Source organism: Apodemus sylvaticus, chromosome 4 (genome assembly GCF_947179515.1).
Source record: "Apodemus sylvaticus chromosome 4, mApoSyl1.1, whole genome shotgun sequence".
In the NCBI taxonomy this organism is placed as follows: Eukaryota; Metazoa; Chordata; class Mammalia; order Rodentia; family Muridae; genus Apodemus; species Apodemus sylvaticus.
The window spans coordinates 24,919,531-24,941,004 of NC_067475.1; the positions used below are offsets into that span (position 1 = coordinate 24,919,531).

Here is a 21,474-nt window from a genome sequence, read left to right on the forward strand (position 1 = left end):
ATTGGAGCATGCACCAAAGTAAAGATGTAAGTTACTAAAACATTGCTCTGGTCACAATTTAAGTAATGATATGCAAGTTACTTAAATATAGTTGTTGTCACGATTTACCCTTCAGCACATACCCAGCAGCCTCAGGGCTTTCTGCAGAAGCACCTGCATTTCCGGTTCTTACCCTTAAACTTCCTTTGAAATTTGAGATAGAGAATTATTACAGCTGCTGACCCGAGCTGCCAAATTGGACATATGTTTAAAGCAGGAATGGTGATGGATTCTTATTGAAAAGAATACATGAGTTTTCACGGCCTCAGAAATAGACCAGGCAAAGAAAATGGATATCGTTGAATGACTCTGAGAGGGAGAATTGGCAAAGTGGAGAATCCTGAGGATGGAGTCTTCTTTTTGTATGTATTAAGGAAATCCTTCGAGGTATTCAGTTGCCTTCTGTATAGGGAACCATCAGGCAGTGAGATCAGGGGACTGGAATGTAGCCCTTTTTCTGCTCACAGGAGGGGCTTGCATTCAGCACAGGCATGCTATTGCTACAAGGGAAGGTAGGGCTTTATTTGACACCATTAGGTTTCTCAAGAAAAGACAGATATTTGAATTTGCTTGTGCAAGTCGCTGGGCCACTGTGTACCACTGCACAGATTTGAAAGGTGTGGTCTTTCCACCCATTAGTGAGCCGTAACAAACAAAAATTGCACAAGTATGAAATGTGACCCATGGGCAGTAGTCTGTAAGCCCTTGGTTTAGACTTATTCAATAGTTTCATTATTATTACTGATTGTTGCATTTACAATGTGGTTTTCAGCAGCTTGGGAGTCTTTGGGCTTTTAGGGTTAGATTAAGTGAATGCAATCTTCACAACATGAACACACATTTCAGATATTTGTGTCTAGTTCTCATAGTTCCTTTAATTTAAATTTGGACTCTATGAATCCAATCAAAATTCAAATAGCCATTCTTTCAGCCACTCTGAAAGAAGGTTAATGGATGCACAGTAGCCCCTAGACCTAATACTTGTTTTAGTCATGGAGTCTGGAATCTGGCCTTAACCCAATACGGCCAGGCTATCCTAGGAGAACCTGTCACTCTCTGGCCTGCCTTTTGGAGATTTTTAAAGATTTGCCACCTGTGAGTCCTTCCTGCCAAGTCCTTGAACCTGTGAGAGTCAAGCTGCCAGGGTGTTTGGTGAGTGGGATCCAAAAATAGTCTGCTGTATCCACACCTGGCATTCGGGGCATTTGGGACACTTGAGAGGCTTTAGCCTCCTGGTGACCTTGTGAGCATTAAAGCATATCCTCTTTGGCTAATTTCCTTTCAGTGTGGGACTAGGGTGGACCAGAAAGGCAAGGCTATGCTTGAAAATGAAGAGCAGGCTACTAAGTGTGTCTGGTGCACCCTCCCCTGAAGGATCCTTGTGACTGTAAGACATTCTGCGATCATACAATACTATGGCCTTGATGTTAGCCCAATTTTTAAAAATGTGTCTTTGCTTTTACTCATGCATATGTGTATGCGTTTCTGTGTGAGTGTCTGCCATATGTGTCTGGATACCCAGAGAGGCCAGAAGAGGGTATTAGATCCCTTGGAACTGGAGTTACAAGTGGTTGTGAGCTATCAATATGGGTGCTGGGAACCAAATTCTAGTCTTCCTTCCATGAGCGTAGTATATTCTTAACTGTTGAGCTATGTCCCAGACCATATCTTCCCACAGTCCCATAGCCTTGTTCTTTGAAACCATGAGACTGAAGTCAACAGATATAAGACCACACAGTTATTTAGTGATAGACCAAGCAGGGAACCTGGCCTCTGATTCCAAGCATGTGTGTTTTCATTGCTTGGCCTGGTTCCCTGGGCTAACACCCAGCATAGTGCTCTTTACAGGTCAGAAGAAATGTGGAGAGCACCTACTTTGGTTAGGTTTCTCACCCAATCTCTGCAGTATGTCTGGCTCCCTGTTAGCTGTGTGTGACTGTAACAAATAGGCCAAATTGTCAGAAAATTTGCCCAATTTTGGCTTTCTGTTTTGGAGGCTGCATCTAGGCCCAACTGACTCCATGGCTTTAGGCTTTTGGATAAAGCAGCATCTCATTTTGGAAGTTCAAGGTGGAACAAAGCTGATTATCTCAAAACTGTGAGTTCAAAGAAGGGTTGAGGAAGAATTTGGGTTCCACAATCTCCTTGGAGACATTTTTCTAGTAACTTAAAAATCTCTCACTGGGCTCTGCTTTTTCAAGATCTTACTACCTCCTGATGGCATCAGTCTGGGGACCATGTGTCCCACACACTGGCGTTTGAAGTGCCTTTCAATCAGCCGGACTTATGCTGTGTTTGTCACACAGCTCCACACCAGTCTACAAAGATGCAGGTGAAGGCTTGCACTGTTCTAGCGGTAGTCACGAACATCTGTCTGCTTAACACACTTGCTTTCTTCCTGCATTCATCCACATTGAACTCCAGATGCTGGTATGGTCTTCCTTGACCTTAGAATGTGGAATTTGTACTTGGTCCTCTCTCTATTTTAAGCCTTGGTTTGAGCTGGTAAGATCTGATTTTCTGGCATGTAATGGGTCTTGCTAAACTTACAGACGAATGTGGTTTCATTTGGATTCCACATCTTAATGGAAGTGAGACTCTATATTTGCTGTCTGAGCCTGATACTTGAAGAACTAATGTCTTGCTTCCTGGGTCATGAGGATAGCTGTGCTATGTGCTCAGTGCTGGGCAGAGTGACAAACACAAATTAGTGTTCATCTGATGCCTCTTATTGTGAAGTGGGTTTCTTCCATAGAGACCCAAAACACAGGGTGTTAGTGAGCACGGCTATGGAGTTTACATTCCAGAAGGAGGGAAATAATTTCTCATGGGGCAGTGACAACAGGGACAGAGAAGTGTTGTGATACTTAATAGCAAGGCACTGGGTTGGGAAGCATGGGTATTTCATGACATTTACTTACTCAAGTGCCCCTTGAAAGTTTTCCTTAGCTCATATTCCCTTGGCCTTGAGGACATCTTCTATGTATTGTTGCTAAACTGTGTGGTTCTATGACACACATCACCTCACAAGTGATTGTTAGACATGAGGAGCATCTCAATGTAAATCGGGCACCCCAAATCTAAAAATTCAAGATCTGACAGTCTAACGTCTGACATTTTTGAGCACTGTTGTTATTCTGTAAGAAACATGATGGCACATCAAAGTTTGTTTCACATACAAAGCTAATGGACATACTGTATAAAATTAGCCTTAGGCTCTTTGTAGAAGGCACACAAAGGATACAGATGTCTTCTGAGTTTAGACTTAGGTCTTTGCCCAAGGCCTTGCATGTGAAAATATTGCAAACAAAACATCTCTGAAATCTGAAGCGCATCTGGTTCCAAGCACTTTGGCTGACAAGAGACTCAAGCTGAATTTGCCTTGGTTTTCAGTGGTGCCAACAAGTAACAAAAAGTAAACCTATCTTCCACGAACACAGGGAAGGCAGTGGGGCATCAGACACTGTGTGCTCCGACGTCCGCCTCTCAGGTTCTCCCACCATCAATTTAACCATACTCTGTTTTCACAGTGTGGGTTGGGTTGCTCTGTTCCCCTTGTTTCTCAGGTTGTTGTTGTTGTTGTTGTTATTCTTGTCGTTGTTGTCTCCAGGGCAGTTTGAATGAGAAATAAGCGCCCTTAAGTTCACATACTCAAACACTTAGTCCCCGGTTGGTGGCACTCTTTGGGGAGGTGATGGCTCCTTTAGTCCCTGAAGCCCTGACAGAGGAAATGGTTTATCACTGGGGTGGGCTTTGAGAGTTCAAAGCCTTGTCTATGTCCAGTTTGCTTTGTGTACTTCCTGTGCCACAAAATGTGACCAGATGACTTCCTGCTACGGCCAGCTGCTGCCATGCCTTCCTTGCCATGGACCGTGTCTGTAAAATAGCTGGAACGAATTCTTCCAAAACTTGCTTTTAGCCATGGTGTTTTATTGCTATGGCAGAAAAATAACTAATGCGATGCCCTTCGAAAAGTTAGCTTTTACCATTTATCTATCCATCCCTCTATATATGTATGTATGTATGTATATATGATCTATCTAATTTAAAATTATTATTATTTATTATTATTACTACTGTTATTATTAGTGTGTGCACTTATATGCAGCAACATACCTCTTGGGATCAGATGACAACTCTGTGGGTCCAGTTCTCCCCTTCCAACTTTATATCCATTCCACAGCTGGAAGTCAGGTCCTCAGGCTTGTTTGATAAGTGTCTTTCTCCACTGATCTCTTCCTTGCATGGTTTCCATTTCTATCCCACTGGTAAAATTCGGTATATATGGCAACCTTCATTTCTTCATTTATTGTTGTAGCTTTTTGCTTGTTTCTAGTATTGTTGTTTTTAATGTTCTAGTTACAAGTCACATGGTTGTAAGTATCTGATTCTAATCCTTTATACCCTCACCCCCCCAGGAGTTGTTATTTATTGTTACTATCATTTATTAGTTCTATTAGTTCTTTTCTTGACATGGGGGTTGAAGCCAGGGTGTTGAACATGCTGATGGCACTGAGCTCCATCTTTGGCCCTTACCTGTTGTACTTTAAAAGCTGAGAATCTATACTCTGTTCCTTGCTCACAGAACACATGACCCCGATGTCTTTGGAATCGATTAACAATTGAGCAGAGCAGCATGAAGCGCATGTTCTGGAGATCCACAAATTCAGGAAGGACTGGTTCAAACTGCTGACGGGGAAACAGATTGTATTCATAGTTCCAACATCTTTTGCCTCTGGGGACAGGCAGGCACTCCATCCGTTTTCCTATATCAGTGATGGAGGTTTGGTCCCTTCTCTTTTTAACCTGCCTTTACTGTCTTTCTAGGTTCATGCAATCGACATAATGACGATACTATATTTCTTCTGGGGCTTGGCTATCACACTATTCTTTTCAGAGTGATTGCTTTCAAGCAGATTTCTTAGCTAAGCTAAGCTACCTAGATACCCGGTGATTCCCAATTCCTTGGTCGTGTCAAGTCTGGGTGTCATTTCATAAGACCCTGGCTATTCTTACATTATGCAAAGTATGGGAATTATGTCTTTCTGTGACTGAGAATAGTTTTGTTTTTTACATTACCTTGACACTACTTTTTGATTGTCCGTTGTTGGCAACTATGCTAGTCTCAGGATTGGAACTGCCCAGGGCTGTTGAAGGATATGTCACTATCCCTGCTTCAGTTGTCCTGTCCTTTCTGAGACAGGTCCCCCTCCAACTACATTTCTTTCACTCACAGTGATGTGCTGCCCACCGCCCACCTGTGGACAGGGCCTGCTGCACTTGCCCGTAATGTATGTAGTTCATTTTTTAGGTACAATATGAGGACAAACCTTTCTGTTTAAATGCTATGGTCAGCACATGTCAGTTCCTGAACTGCTTTGTAGATTTGAAGTACTAATCTTAGAGAAGTTTGAGATGAACAAGAGGGACAGTGTGACATCTACTTGTGGTTGTTAGATTGATCTGAAGTGAATTAAAACACCCAATGGAGGGCACACCTGTGAGGGATTTCTGCTTAATTTGAAGTAGAAAGATCAATTTTTTTAAAAAAAATTCTCTATATTCTCTGTTTACATTTCTAATGATTTTCCCTTTCCCGTTCCCCCCTCCCCCTAAGTCCCATAAGACCTCTTCTCTCTGCCAGTTCCCCAATCAACCCCCTCCCCATTCTCTGTCCAAGCGATCCCCTACAATGCTGCATCAAGCCTTTCCAGGACCAGGGCCCGCGCCTTCCTTCTTCTTGGGAATCATTTGATATGTGAGTTGTGTCTTGGGTATTCAGAGCTTCTTGGCTAATATCTACTTATTAGTGACTGCATTCCATGTGTGTTCTTTTGTGAATGGATTGCCTCACTTAGTAGGATATTTTCCAGTTCCAACCATTTGCCTAAGAATTTCGTGAATTCGTTGTTTTTAATTGCTGAGTAGTATCCCATTGTATAAATATACCACATTTTCTGTATCCATTCCTCCATTGAGGGACATCTGGGTTCTTTCCAGCTTCTGGCTATTATAAATAAGACTGCTATGAACTTAGTGGAGCATGTGTCCTTATTGCATGCTGGGGAATCCTCTGGGTATAAGCCCAGGAGTGGTATAACCGGATCCTCCGGAAGTGTCATGTCCAGTTTTTTGAGGAACAGCCAAACTGATTTCCAGAGTGGTTGTACCAGCTTGCAATCCCACCAGCAGTGGAGGAGTGTTCCTCTTTCTCCATATCCTCACCAACACCTGCTGTCTCCTGAGTTTTTAACCTTAGCTATTCTGACTGGTGTGAGGTGAAATCTCAGGGTTGTTTTGATTTGCATTTCCCTAATGACTAATGATGTTGAACATTTCTTAAGGTGCTTCTCAGCTATTCAAAGTTCTTCAGGTGAAAATTCTTTGTTTAGCTCTGTACCCAATTTTTTAAAGAGGGTTATTTGGTTCTCTGGGGTCTAACTTTTTGAGTTCTTTGTATATATTGGATATTAGCCCTCTGTTGGATATAGGGTTGGTAAAGATCTTTTCCCAATTTGTCAGTTGCTGTTTTGTCCTTTTGACAGTGTTCTTTGCCTTACAGAAACTTTGTAATTTTATGAGGTCCCATTTGTCAATTCTTGATCTTAGAGCATAAACTATTGGTGTTCTGTTCAGGAACTTTTCCACTGTGTCCATGTCCTCAAGGGTCTTCCCCAGTTTGTTTTCTATTAGTTTCAGTGTGTCTGGTTTTATGTGGAGGTCCTTGATCCCCTTGGAGTTGAGCTAAGTACAAGGAGATAAGAATGGATCGATTCAATTTTTCTGCATGCTGACCTCCAGTTGAACCAGCACCATTTGTTGAAAAGGCTATCTTTTTTCCACTGGATGTTTTCAGCTCCTTTGTGAAGATCAATGTCAGGAGACATTCTCACAGAGATCTCAAAAACCCCCTCCTCCCAGCCATTTCCAGCTTGCTTCCTCTAGGCTGCTTTTAGAAGGAAATGTACTAGTTTAAAGATTAGCCAAGTAAGCTAGATGGTCAGTATGTACAGAGCTCACCTGAATGGGCTCGAACAAACGAAGTTCACCTGTGGTTAAGTTACTACAGCAACTCCTTTCTACTTCACCTCCTCATGATCGAAATATGATGCCAAGTTCCTACTGCACCTGCCAAATCTTAGCTGAGACCCTGAGACAATTCTGAGAAACTGTTCCTGAGATATGATGCTAGCCCCCTGAGATTGTTCCCGGAATACAATGACTTTCCCCCTTCACCCCTCCCCATATCTGCTTGCTTTCCTTTATAACGCATTGTGTGAAAATTAAAGATTGACAGCTTGATCGGAATTACGTCTTGCTGTTCGGTTCTTTTGTGTCTGTCTTGTCTCTCGCCATTCCCCTAGGTGGTTCCAGGACCCTGCTGACTGTCCTGCGGGTCGGGACAGATCAAGTGACCATAGGTGTGTGGGTTCATTTCTGGGTCTTCAATCCTATTCCATTGATCCACTTGCTGTCACTGTACCAATACCATGCATTTTTTTTTTTAACACTATTGTTCTATAGTGTTGCTTGAGGCCCGGGATACTGTTTCCCCCAGAAGTTCTTTTACTGTTGAAAATAGTTTTAGCTATTCTGTTTTTTTTTTTTTTTTTTTTTTAATCAACTTCTAATCTGGATGCAGGAGGTAGGAAGACACACCTTTACTCCAGCCAGATCTTTTGAGTTGGAAAGTCACTTGTAATCTGGGCCACGCCTTCTGCCCGAAGCCTATAGGACATTGAAGAAGGAAGCTCAGTCTTTGTCAGCTTGCTCTCATTTTGCTAGCCAGCCCATTCCTTCACTTAAGCTTTTGGTGAGAATGGTCCTGTAGACTCTCAGATTTGAACACTAGTTGCCAGGGAGTGGTATTGTTTGACAGGATGGGGAGGTGTGACCTTGTTGGAGGAAGTGTGTCATAAGTGAGCTTTGTGGTTTCAAGAAAGCCCATTCCAAATCCGACACTCCCTCTTCCTGCTGTCTGTGGATCTGGATGGAGAACTCTCAGCTCTTCTTTAGCACCATGTCTGCCTGCATGCTGCCATGCTCCTAAGATGACGATAATGAACTAAACCTCTCAAACTGTAAGCCAGCTCCAATTCGATGCTTTTGTAAGAGTTCCCTTGGTCTTCTCACACCAGTAGAACAGCAACTCTGATAGATGGGGAAAGGGCGTTTGCCCATATAAGCTTTTAGTTCAGTTCAGTGGAAAGTATCCTTACGTTTACATTTCTTCTGTCTCTTATGTTTTCTTTCTTTCTTTCTTTCTTTCTTTCTTTCTTTCTTTCTTTCTTTCTTTCTTTCTTTCTTTCTTTCTTTCTTTCTTCTTTTTGGTTTACTTCCTCGGTTTAGTCCTGAATTTTTTTTTTTTAAAGAGAACTTGCTTATTTTTCTTGCTTGAAGTAAAATATTAGAAAGATGTCCCGTAAGACTATCAAGAAAGCTTTGTTTTACGTGTAAATTGTAAGACCGTGAATTCAGGGGGATGAAGATGAGGCAACTCAGTGATTCTAGATGTCCAGAAATCCTTTTCTCTTATCACAGCTTCTTCAGTGTCCTCCTAGCCATGCCTCTGCGTCCAGGAAGCCCTTAGTTCATATCAACATTAGGCTGAAATTACTATTCCTCCCTCTGCTTACTCAAAAGAAAGATGATATATATGGATGAACAGAACACTAAGAAACAGAGGCACAGGAACAGTTGAACATCGGAGTATCCCCGAGCAACAAGAAATCATCTTTGACCTCTGCATTCCACTCTTGCAATGGTTTCCGTGTTGGGAAGTGGGAAGGTGTGCGCGTGTGGGCACGCACGGGGGCAGCGCAGTTTGGGTTGATCATGGTGGATGACTAAAGCAAACTCTTCCAGGCTCTGGGCTCGGCTCAGTCCTGACCTTTGGCTCTCCCTGTGCACACCAGCAGGTCTGTGACTCAGTATGGAGAGTCCCTCGAGGCTCTGGGAAAAGCCTTCCGGCGTGGCGTGATGCTCAGCGATTTGTTATTTTGGGGCAGGCTATGGTTTTTTTCTAGGACCCTTCTTATTTGGAGAACTGACAATAAAGATGAAAGTCTTGCTTGTGTTTCCTCCTCAGTGGAGAAGCCCAGGGCATGCAGAGGAAGTTTGGATGGCTGTAGCTGTCACTTAGGGAGCTGGTCTTTGGTCAGAATTTTCTGTCCGTCTTCTCCACTCACTACAAGTAAGGAGACGCCAGCAACGCACGGTCACTGCCAAGCTCTTTAGTTGTTACGACAGCAGCATGCAAAGTAATGCGTTCTATTACAGCACCGCCTCTGCTCTCTCCTCTCCTCCTTTCTCAGCTGCTCTGTCTCTCACTATGTATGTAACCCATCCCTGGTGTAGAACGTGAGGCAGTGCTCCTGGCTCCACCTTCCGTGTTATGAGCTGGAAATAACACTGCTAGTGTGCATTGTGGCACACACAGACAGCATCATGGTTCTCATCCATTCTCCTCCCCCTTCTTTCATGAAGCCGCGGCCTCCTCTGGCTGCTTTCCTTCTGCACCCTAGTCAGTCACCCCACAGGGCTTCCATTCTACCTCTTCACCCAGCACTCTTCCCAGCCTCTCAGGATTCTTTTTCTCTGTTCATGACACACTCCTCCCCTCACACAACAAGTTTATGCAAGTTTAAATCTATGTTCTGCATCTGAGAGAAATATGTAGGTATGCAGTACTGGCCTGGGTTTGTTTACTTAAAGAGAGATTTATTTATTTAATCTCTCACTCTGTGTCTCTTTCTCTCTGTGTGTGTTTGTGTGTTTGTGTGGATCCATGATCTGCCTCACCCCTGTGGCATGTGAAAGTCACTCAGGTAGGGTGCTAGGCTACATTCCATCCACACTGCCATCGGTGTGTGTGTGTGTGTGTGTGTGTGTGGTGTGTGTGTGTGTGTGTGTGTAGTGTCGGTGGAGAACACAGACTAAAATGGGGTTCCCAGCCTGGGTTAGAAACAGTGCAGGTTGAGGCCGAGGAGACAGGAGTTCCCAAACTCTCTGGCTTGGCTAATGATGGCTGAGTGTCCATGGCCAGAGTACAGAGGGGCCTTCTGTGGGAGACATAGGAGGCACGGCCCTGTGTGATGAAGGCTTCCCCTTAGAGCAGTTCTGGATGAGACAGAGTTCTTGTTTGTCCAAACTGTTTATCCATTGTTCATTGTGGAAAATGGGTGCATGTCTTCCTCAGGGTGAGAGTAAATATCTAGAGATTAAATACCTTTTCAGGAAGTAACGTCCGGTAAGGGAAGCTTATTGGCTACCTATTCTCAGATATGACAAGTACCTGGGTTTCTGAATCTGCTCAGCCTTGGCAGTTTTTGTGTGGTGACACGGTTCCAGTTGCCCCACATGTATGCACACGTGCCCATGAGCACACAATGCCATGGTAACTGTGTGGAAGTAAGAGGGCAGCTACCGGGAGGGTGTTCTCCCCTACCATGTGGCTTCTGCTGATTGAACTTGATGGCGCTCAGGTTGATGGCGCTCAGGTTGATGGCACTCAGGGTGGCAGGCTCTGCGGCAAGTGTCTTTACCCATGGGGCCACTTCACTAGCTCATCTGGCTTACTTCGTTTAACACAATGATTTTCATTTGCCTCTGTTTTCCTGCAACTGTTACGATTTCATTGTTTTCATGTCAGAAGATTCCGTTATGCATTATCTATTGATAAACACCCAGGCTGCTTCCATTCTCAAGATATGAATGGTACAGAAGTGAGTGAACATGGACGAACGTTTCTATGATATATTGATTTAGAGTCCTTTAGGTATAGACCTAGGGTTGGTATAGCTGGATTATATGGTAGTTCTTTTTTTTTTTAAAGGTATATTTATTATATATAAGTATACTGTAGTTGTCTCTAGACACACCAGAAGAAGGCATCAGATCTCATTATGGATGGTTGTGAGCCACCATGTAGTTGCTGGGATTTGAACTCAGGACCTTTGGAAGAGTGGTCAGTGCTCTTACTCACTGAACCATCTCACCAGCCCCATATGATAGTTGTAACTTCACTTTTTTTAATGAGAAACTTTCACATAGGTCTCTATGGGGTACAGATGTTTATATTCTTATCAACAGTTGATAAAGATTCTATTTCCCTAGACCCTCACTGACATTCATTGTAATTTGTTTTCTTGGTGACAGGCCGTCTGGCTGGAAGCCACGCTGGAGCTACAAGAAATCGTGAGCTGTCGAGTGGGTGCAGGGAATTGAACCCAGGTCTTCTGCAATAACAGCCAGTGCTCTTAACTGCTGACCCCTTGAACTCACCTTTAAACAATTTCATTTTATCTCTAGTGTTTTTAGTAACGTTCTTTATATAAATACCTATATTTTTAGTGGCCATGATAGACAATACACAAGTATATTGTACACAAGTACATTACTGCAATGGCTGGTGTCCACTGGTGTGGCAAGAGACAGGGATTTGGCAGGCAGAGAATAAATTCACCCCATGGAAGAGAATAGAAAGAATAATTTCTGTGTGTAATGCAAGTGGGCATTAGTCTGAGACACCTAGAGGTCTGCCAGCAACCTGGAGATGGGATCTTTAAAGAAGCAAATACATTAAAATAATATGTCTCCTTGGGGACAGTAATCTATTAAAGTTGGTGTTTTTATATGACGGAGAGATTAAGATACATATACCAATAGAGGAAGACAGTGGGGAGACATGGGAACAAGAGGGCCATCTTCATACACCAAGGAGGAGCCCTGGGTGGATGCCACCTGCCAGCACTCCAACCTTGCATTTGTAGTCTTCGACCACATGAGGGAACGAGATGCTGTATCTCATGCCACTCCTACTGGTGTGTGATTATCCAGCTGGGGCAAATCTGTGGCCATGGTAAGAAATGTTGTAGGCTGAATGTCTCTGCCCTTGGCTTTAAGCACCACTGGGATCCGTTTCAATCATGTATGTGCTGATTTGAAAGTTCTGTCTGTCTGAAAGTACTCCAAAGATTGGTTAGTATTCGGGCAGCCTCCCTCCCCCCAGGGTCATCTTGTTGATAGCAGTGGAATGACTCAAAACCAAACCAAACCAAAGCTTACAGCTATGGAAACAAACCGTAGATCTTGAAGCCTAACCTTGAATCTATAACAGAAACCAGTCTTTGTTTACAATGAGTGAAATAGTTGCCTCAGTAAGAAGTAACCCACCACTTCAGCATTAATAACCTCTATAAAATTGCAAAGCCCAGTTAGTGTCTTTACTGTGACTATTTATCATTTGCAATCAAACTCAAACAAAACTTGTTACTGTAAATGCTACCGAACATATTTTTATTGCAAATTATAAGTTCGTTTCTTCTTCTTCTTCTTCTTCTTCTTCTTCTTCTTCTTCTTCTTCTTCTTCTTCTTCTTCTTCTTCTTCTTCTTCTTCTTCTTCTTCCTCTTCCTCCTCCTCCTCCTTCTCCTCCTCCTCTTCCTTTTACTCCTCCTCCTCCTTCTCCTCCTCCTCTCCTTCTTCTTCTTCCTTCTTCTTCTTCTTCTTTTTCTTCTTCTTCTTCTTCCTCCTCCTCCTCCTCCTTCTTCTTCCTTCTTCTCCTCCTCCTCCTCCTTCTTCTTTTTCTTCTTCTTCTTTTCTTCTTCTTTCTTCTTCTTCTTCTTTTCTTCCTTCCTCCTCCTCCTCCTCCTCCTCCTCCTCCTCCTCCTCCTCCTCCTCCTCCTCCTCCTCCTCTTCTTCTTCTTCTTCTTCCTCCTCCTCCTCCTCCTCGGCCTCCTCCTTCTCCTCCTCCTTCTTCTTCCTCCTCCTCCTCCTCCTTCCTCCTCCTCCTCCTTCTTCTTCTGTAGAGAAGAATCCTAAGAAAAACTTTAAAGTTTAGAACTATCATGTTAAAGTAAAATTCAGTAGGAAGAAGTAAAGGTTGGTACATATAGCCACAAAGGAAAAGGTAACAACAGAAAAGTGACCTTTTGTGGAAGAGCCTATTTTAGTGTTTTCTAAATAGATTGTGGTGTCACGTTACTATGCCACTGGTGTGCCATTGGAAACACTAAGCAGGATGATGTCATGGCTTTATTTTAAAATGTGGGTGTTTACAGTGAACTAGAGTTCACATCATTTCCAACTTCTAAAATAAAGGCCGAAAAACAGGGTGGCAGTTATAAAACACAACGAAGGCTACGATTTCGTGAACCTTTCATATCTATCATAAGCAAAGGAGCTCAAAGAAGATGATGAAATATGGGATAGCTGGTTCATAAAATACTCTTACCAACTTTGCATGGCCATGACACATGCTGAGGTGTCGTTCCCACAGGGTGAAGAGTTTTTTTCTCTGACTTCATTCATTTATGGGCTTGCCAATTGTTAACTAATATGTGTAATTTCCCACTGATTTCTTATTTTGCCGTTAATTTGCATCTCTCTGATTATTAGTTAAATTGAGTATCTTTCCACGCATTTACAGACATATGAGTTCCTTTCTATGTAAACAAGCCTAGGCTCTTGTCCACTTATTTTCTCTTTGGTTATTTGAGTTTTTCTTATTACTTTTAAAGAGCTTCTGACATACTTCTTTGAGTCTGTAACCAATGACTGGGTGTGAGCCGTGAGTGGCTCAGTTCTTCACAATACTAAGATGTTCCTTGATGCTATGTGCACCCTTTCCTTTTTATCTGCTGCCAATGTGAACTGGATTGCAATATTATTGTCTTCATTTGTTTAAATCTACATAATTGAGAAATGCATATAACAGCCTTTACACACACACACACACACACACACACACACACACCCCACACACCCTACACACACTTTAACACCCCTCATCAACACACACTCATAGCAACACACACATACCCCATCAACACACACACCACTAACACATACACACCACACATACCACCAACACACACTCACACACACCACACACACATCACTAACACACACATATACTCCACTAATACACACATACACCCCATCAACACACATACACTCCACACACCTTACATATACACACACCACACACACACATCACTAATACAGACACCACTAACCCACACATACCACATACACCACACACACCACCAACACTCACTCTCACACACACTGCACATCACATATACCACCAACACATACCACACACACACACATATACACAACACACATACCAATACACACATACACCACACACACCAACACACACTCTCACACACAGCACACACACACCACTAACACACACACCACCAACACACACATATACCACACCCCTACCCTCAATATACACACACCACACACATACCACCACCATCACACAAACCACACACCACCGCTACTGCATACACACACACTTACACTAACACAAACACACTCCATCTCCTCTGCCAACACTTACACTCACCCCAGCGCGCACACACACACACACACACACACACACATACAAGATACATACCTTACCATACACACACACACACCACCACCACACGCACATACATACATACAAACAACACCCACACACCCTACTCCACCAGCATACACATGCATACACATCAACACACACCCACACACATACAAACACTAATAATACACACACCTCACCACCACACACACACCACTACCACATACTCCCTCCCCCCCTCTCTCTCTGGTTTAATGTCTTAAATTAAAAAGTAATTACTAAGTGATCAGATTCAGGTGGCCAGGCCTGGTGGGAAGTGGCTTTACCCTCTGCCACCATGCCATCTCACTGGCCTATGGATAGTTTGAAAGTCCGAGCCACCGGTCCCTGCTACCGCTGCATCTTGCCGATTGTTTCCTCATTTTTCTACCAGATCTGAACCCACACTCAGCATTTGCTTTCGGAGTCCTGCACCAATGCGTGCGCAGTAGAACATGCGTTTAGCACTCTTGAGCTGTGCTTTCAACCCAAAGCATAAACAAAGAGTACGCCTTTTCTAATCTCCTTTCAAAGCAAGTGCTCTTGGTCTGTCTATCTAGTCTTCATTGTATGAACATTAATTTGAAGAGACAGACAAGGTATGTGAAAAATTAAATTCTAATTGAATAATAATAGGGGGTTAGGAAGATTTGTCATTTAATAGATTAGCAAAATTGAATATATATGCTGGTCACATAAAGTCATATATGAAACTACAAAAAGTCTTCAGCCGGGCGGTGGTGGCGCACACCTTTAACCCCAGCACCTGGGAGGCAGAGGCAGGCGGATTTCTGAGTTCGAGGCCAGCCTAGTCTACAGAGTGAGTTCCAGGACAGCCAGGGCTACACAGAGAAACCCTGTCTCGAAAAACAACAAAAACAAAACCAAAAAAGCCAAAAAAAAAAAACCCCAAAACACAATGAGTTTTGAACAAGGCATTTGTTAATGGTGCTCAGGTCATTAATGTCTTCCTATTGAAAATATGAGAAATCTTGAAAATCATGAGAAGGATGCATTCTTTATTGATTTGTAAGTATTTAAAATAAGTGTAATTCATTATCTTTCTCCAAATACTGTCAAGTTTCTTCTAGGGTGACCATGACACAAATGCAGAAAGAACAAAGAGGCCAAGGGAATTAAAAATATATAATGTTTTATTGTAAAAAATAGACTTTAACAGGCCTGTCATTGCAAAAGCCTCTGTAAGCCATTACTATTGTGTGAGCCAGTCAGGCATGAAATCCAGATAACTGCTAATGGGTAGAAGAAGATCTATGTCCATGCCTGAGAACCCTCACCATCCCCACCCCACCCCCCGGCATGACTCAGACAGCCAGAGACACACAGCAACCTTCAGAACCCTGAGCATCTGCAAACCTACAAAACACCAGGGATTTGCCTATTGGCCAGGTCATGTGAAGACTGGCTCTGTGGTGCCTTTCCAAGCATCCATGGAGAACAGTTTGTTAGAACACCTGCTCATTGGAACAGTGCTGTCTTAGGACACCTGTAGGACCAGTAACTGTATCAGGCTTGATTGTGTAAGGTCAGGATGAAGACATCTGTCCCAGCCTGCTGGTGCCTGAGGAAGACAAACTCATACTCAAGGCCTAGGCAGGAGACCTGAATGTGTTACTTTCCACGATCTTGCTGAATAGGGCAGAGTTACAGGGAAGGTAAATTGTCTCATGGCCATAAAAACAGAGAATCATCTAGTTACTTGGAATAAGGTAAAAGCTAAGCAAAAAAAAAAAAAAAAAAAAAAAAAAAAAAAAAAAAAAAGGCATTTACTGTTTCTTAGAAAGGGGTAGGAAATACCGTGGCTGGAGCTGGCTATGTGCAGTGATTGTCTTAATTTATTATAGGACTTTCATATCTAGTCTAAGTAGCAACAACATCTCAAAGTCAAAGTCAGGCTCTGAAAATATAAGCACCTCGGTAACTAAGGAGAAGTGTGACGTCAAAGTAAGGTGATCCAGTTCCCAGAAAAGACCAGAGATGAGCTAACTCCCGTGTGGTGAGACACGTCCCTGGAGAGGAAGCATCTTAGCGGCATAAAGCAGCCATGTCACCTAGTGGATCTGACGGGGATCTGAGATTACCCTTCTCCATCTTTATAGACGGGCAATCAGAATTTGCTCAGTCAAATCACCGATGTGCAGAAAGCCACTCATCTTTTTAAAATCCAATTAAAGACAACATAAAAAAAAATGACAACATTCAACAGTTGATAACTAGGAGAGTCAAGTTGACATAGTACCACCGAGGCACTGGAAGCCATCATGGATTCATTACAACAGGATGGACGCTGCTTTTGTCTCTTGGGCACGCATGGGTGTGGGGAGAACGCCAGGCAGGGAGGCATGCTCTTGTAACTGTTATACTTGTTCACTCTATGTAAGGTGACGATTTAATCAAGCTCATCAATCTAACTGTACCCCCCATGCTGTAAAAGCTCTTCAAATTCAGGTAGGAAGCTGGTAGTGCGGCCCTCTGTCTGATTTGATGGGGCTGGATGTCATCTAGTAAGGTCCCGCCACTGAGAAGATGACTCTGAGAGAAGGGGGAAGGGAGAGAGGGAGGGAGGTAAGGAGAAGGGAAGAGAGAGAGAGACAGAGAGAGACAGAGAGAGACAGAGAGAAAGGGAGAGGGAGAGGGAGAGGGAGAGGGAGAGGGAGAGAGAGAGAGAGAGAGAGAGAGAGAGAGAGAGAGAGAGAGAGGCACAATGACAGCAAGCAACAAGCCCTGGGTACATGAAAGTCAAATTAGGCAAAGCAGATCTTCCTCTGTTGCTAAGACTACCTGCTAAACAGGAGAACAAATATAAAATTAAAGGTGCTGCTTCTTTCTCCTCCTTATTCCATTCTATCCCATATGGACACATATGTGGGCAATTTGCTCTCTTGGATTATATCTTAAAAGCTGGGGGGGGGGGGAATCAGCCTTTAAAGTGGGTTGCTATGGGTGAGACACACTGAAGGAGAACGGTCAAAATCTGGGATTTCCCGGTGAGGGCAAGCAGGCGAACTACAAATGACCGGCTGGATAGCTTCAGAGGTTTATTATCCGCTCATTAGGGGCCTTTAATTGTGTTTCCTCCTCAGCACTCTTCAATGACTGTCGTTCCAATCAGAGAGTACAGTTTTTTCTTCACAAGTCGAAATCCTGAGCTGAGGATCAGAGTTCGCCTCAGGCCCGACGAGAAGCGACCCCTGCTAAAGAAGAAGTCCTTGAGGCTGGTCCACGGGCAGTTCTCCTGCTTAAACACAAGTGTGAGCTCGAAAGTCGGCACCACACTGGCGTCGCACACAATCCTATCCAGCTTCTTACACACATTTTCAATTTCCAAGTTCACGTGCATCACACAACCCCGAAGGCCGCAGGGCTCCGTGGACGAGAGCCGCAGGACGTCTTGAGCAATTCTCTGGGTCAGGTTCTCAGGGACCAAGACCTTAGAGCAACCGAGTTTGGTTTGCTTTGATTTGGACAGACAGTTCTCCAACATTTTAACCAAATTCTGGCATGTTGTCTCTTCAAATACCACCTCGTTGAGGTTGGGCTCAGGGACAACATAATCCCAGTAGTCGAAATCTGAAAGAAATGAAAGTTTTAGCGAACAGAGAAGCGAGGCCTACAAAGTCTTACTAGGCCAGTCACTGCTAGCTTCTGTGTCAATGCCTTACCGGTACTGCCAGACTGGCCATTCTAGCTTCTTTATCTGTCTGCTTTTGATACTGCTTCAGCTCATCTTAATTTGCTATTAACCATGCAGGTAATAGAACAGGCCCTTTAACCTTCCAGGACTGAAAGCTCATTTATGCCCTAAAGACTGATAAACAAAGTGAACAGGTTAAAACAACCCTTCTTTAAATTTGCTTGTCTACCCATAGTTTTGAGGATTATGTGGGAAAAATAATCTATCCATGGTCATCCAAGATTTCTAGTGATTTCCTTTCTCCCTTGCTGTCTCTGTAGGGGTTTCTAAGTTTATTTTAGTACTTTCCCAACAGAACATGCAGAACATCTGGAATAAAAAAATCATTACGATTGCTTAACAAAGGGACGGTTGGTGTGCAGAATGGCTTCTAGCGCTGTGAAGAGAGTCTGTTACAGTGCTGACGATCTACCAGCTTTTTATTTTTCTTTAGAAGCCTTTTCTAGGATGGCCTGAAGGTCCAGTTTTGGCTTTGACCTGTCTGATTCAAGATTGCTCGCAGAGGAGAGGACTTTTGAGGTTCCTGAGGTTATTTATAACTGGGCTGGGCAGGTTTTTCTTAGCCGAGCAAAACAAAACAAGTCCCAGGAAAACAAAGTTAGGTTTACTCAGAGGGAAAAAAGATAGCTCTGCGTTTGGTCACCTACCTTCCAAATTAATCCTACTGCTTGGCAGGGTGCCACACCACACTGTGACCACAAGCCTTCCTCACCTGCCCTTTCACTTCACGTGCTCACTTAGGACAGTGCTTGGGTTTTCTCTTTCTTTAATTCCAACAAGTCGATTACAAATCATATCTGTATTTTATCTATATTTTATCCACATTGAAGACAAATAATTTTAGAGTTGTAATGTTATCTTAATGCTGAAGATGATCTAAAGAGCTGAAGCAACTTAATATACGTACCCACCACTCTTAGCTGAATAGCCTGTCAAATTAGAAATGGACATTTCAAGTTGCAAATGATGATTCCTGTAGAACCTGCGCTGTTCAGCTGTTCAGGTTTTCTTCTGACATTAAGACTGGCATAGTGGGTACATTAGTAATGAAAACGAGCGCACAGATAAGGTCTATATCACACTGTGGGAAAACAAACCCAACTGAGAAGGAAGGACATATACTACATTTATTAATTAACACACTAGAAGCAAAACCGACGTGGTAACAAACCGCTGCAGGATGGTTTTCTGGAGACTGGGAAGAGAGTAATTAGGTGGCAAACAGGCAAGTAAGAATTTGGGGGCAAATGTGGTGGTGCTGGCTACACAAGTAAGTGCATGTCTTAAAACACACCCAGCTTGTACATTTAATGTTCCAATCATGAGACAGGGAACTTCATTCCCAAGAGCCTGTTAGCAGACTGGAACAATGCATTATTCCCCTTACGGTTGTTTCTGGTGGGCAGACAATGCTAAGGAAGTTTAGACAGACATCTCAGATGGGTTTCATAGTCCTCTCTGTCTCTAGGAGGAGATGAAGTCTCGCGCACTCAGGCAGGGACGCTTACACTAGAGAGGGGCCCAGCAACCTTCGGATAGGAAAGAGGTGGACAGCCCGGTGACTCACCACTTAGCAGACTCCCAGGGTGATAGCCACCGTCCAGCAACTCTGAAATGCTGGCCGGGTTCTTACTGCTCAAACTGCCCGTTGCAACCATGGTCAACGGCTCTGTTTCCCTCGCGGAGCAGAACGGATCTTTCCCTAGGCGCTGGGAGGAAAAAAAAGTGAGAGAAGTTTGCAAAAGCGCGCACGAAGTGCACAGGCTCCTTAGAGTCCCGGCATCGCCAGGGAACTAGCCCGGGCACTGCCCTTCCAAAGGGAGGGACCAGCCTTAGTAACTCAAGTTGACAAAGCCCTGGGAGCAGAGGCGCTAACTAAAGCCACCTAAAGCTGGAAGTAGCTGGAAAGTCAGCTCCGAAGCGACCCTGCCCAATCCCGCCTCCTCCAGCCGCTCGCTCACCTGCCGGATTTCACCAGACGCTGAAGGGTAAACCGAGGCAGGCGCCCCTCAGTAGCCCGATGCTTGGACAAAGGTCCCCTGCACAGTCCTGCAGCGAGTCGAAGGCTGCGGGCCACCGCGCCCACCAACACAGGCTGCACCCGGCCGCTCCGCCTCCGGAATGGAGAGAGCTTTATAGGTCCCGCCTCCCCTCCTGGCCGGCACGCCCACCTGCGCCACTCGCCCGGCCCGTGCCCTGGCCCTGGCCCGCCCCTGCAGGGTCAGGTCACCTTTTAGTTCCTGCCAAGGCAGGGGCCCAGGCAAGCCCCTGGGAGTTGAGGATTAGCCTCGCGTTGGGCGGACACCTGCTGTTTCCTGGGTAGGCCACGGGTCACCCACGTAAGGAGCATCTCCCTTCCGCCACTAACCTAGATTCTTTAGTATGAGCCCCTGCCCACAGCCTGCCTGCTTCCAGGCTCAGACTGCTCAGGTTTTGGCTAAGGAACTTTCCAGGCTGCAGGAAGCTTCAGGTCCTGTTAGCTGTGACCCAAAACTTTGCTGCGTCATCCTGAATAAGTATTTGGCTCAGTTGAGACGGTGTTCTGTGAGCATCCTTTATGCCCATGTTCTGACTCTAACCCAGCAGCTCCAGTCCGCACCCAGTCTCCCGCAGGTGGTCGGATGTGGTAAGGGCGCTCTAGATTCAGCTGCACTCAGGAATCAATGGGGCATCTTTGGGGATACTACATCTGTGACTAAACTGTTTACTCCGCGGCCAGGGCGAGCCTGGCCCTGTTCTAAGACTTGGCTTCCAAAGGCACAGACCTTGAATGGAAGAGGGCCAGTGCCAAGAAACTAAACAAAACCACTAACGTTTCTCAGTTGCCTGCTCCAGCCGCAGGATAGTTAGGAGCAATTGACATTCCCAGAAGCGAAAGTTCCTGGTGGGCTTGTTTTGGAAGGAGCTTAAGCTTTAGTGGTCTTCAAAAGGCTTGGGGGGCATGAGAATAAAGAGTTGCCCTGCTGGGATAATCTCTGCTACTCTTTCTTGAGCAAGAGGGAACAGAGGGTCTGGCACTCCACTAAAAGCAAGATGCCAAACGTTTCCTTCTAGCTTGCTAAGCCACCCTTCCTGCTGCCCTGTGCCAGAGGCACAGGGTTTGCCATGGGTGGGCATTCCCAGCGAGGATCCTGAGATTGTTGAGGTTGCAAGGAGGATCAGAAAATGAAGAAAACGAAATACCTGGGAGGTGGAGGTGGAGGGTGGGGTGGGGGTGCGCATCGTTCAAGGCCAGGTTCCAGCCCCACTCCTGCACTCGCACTCTGGGGTCCGCATGTGCAAAGGACCTGCGGATGAGGGCCTTGAAAAGTCGGATCAGCTGTC

At 44.5% G+C, this 21,474-nt stretch overlaps 1 protein-coding gene across 1 annotated transcript; it reads right to left on the minus strand.

The window, feature by feature from the left end:
• Window positions 1-17,120: 17,120 nt before the first annotated feature.
• Ddit4l (DNA damage inducible transcript 4 like) lies at window positions 17,121-20,526 on the minus strand. The gene is made up of 3 exons (XM_052179162.1): window positions 20,112-20,526; window positions 19,718-19,859; window positions 17,121-18,026 (listed from the first exon to the last, which is right to left on the minus strand). The coding sequence occupies exons 2-3, from the start codon at window positions 19,806-19,808 to the stop codon at window positions 17,536-17,538; spliced, it is 582 nt and encodes a 193-aa protein (XP_052035122.1). The 5' UTR covers window positions 19,809-19,859; window positions 20,112-20,526; the 3' UTR covers window positions 17,121-17,535.
• Window positions 20,527-21,474: the final 948 nt, after the last annotated feature.

Coding starts and splice junctions, on each gene's coding strand:
- Ddit4l (XM_052179162.1), bottom strand. CDS start 19,808: ATGGTTGCAACGGGCAGTTTGAGCAGTAAGAACCCGGCCAGCATTTCA. Junction 18,027..19,717: donor CCCTGGGAGTCTGCTAAGTG/GTGAGTCACCGG, acceptor CATTTCTTTCAG/ATTTCGACTACTGGGATTAT.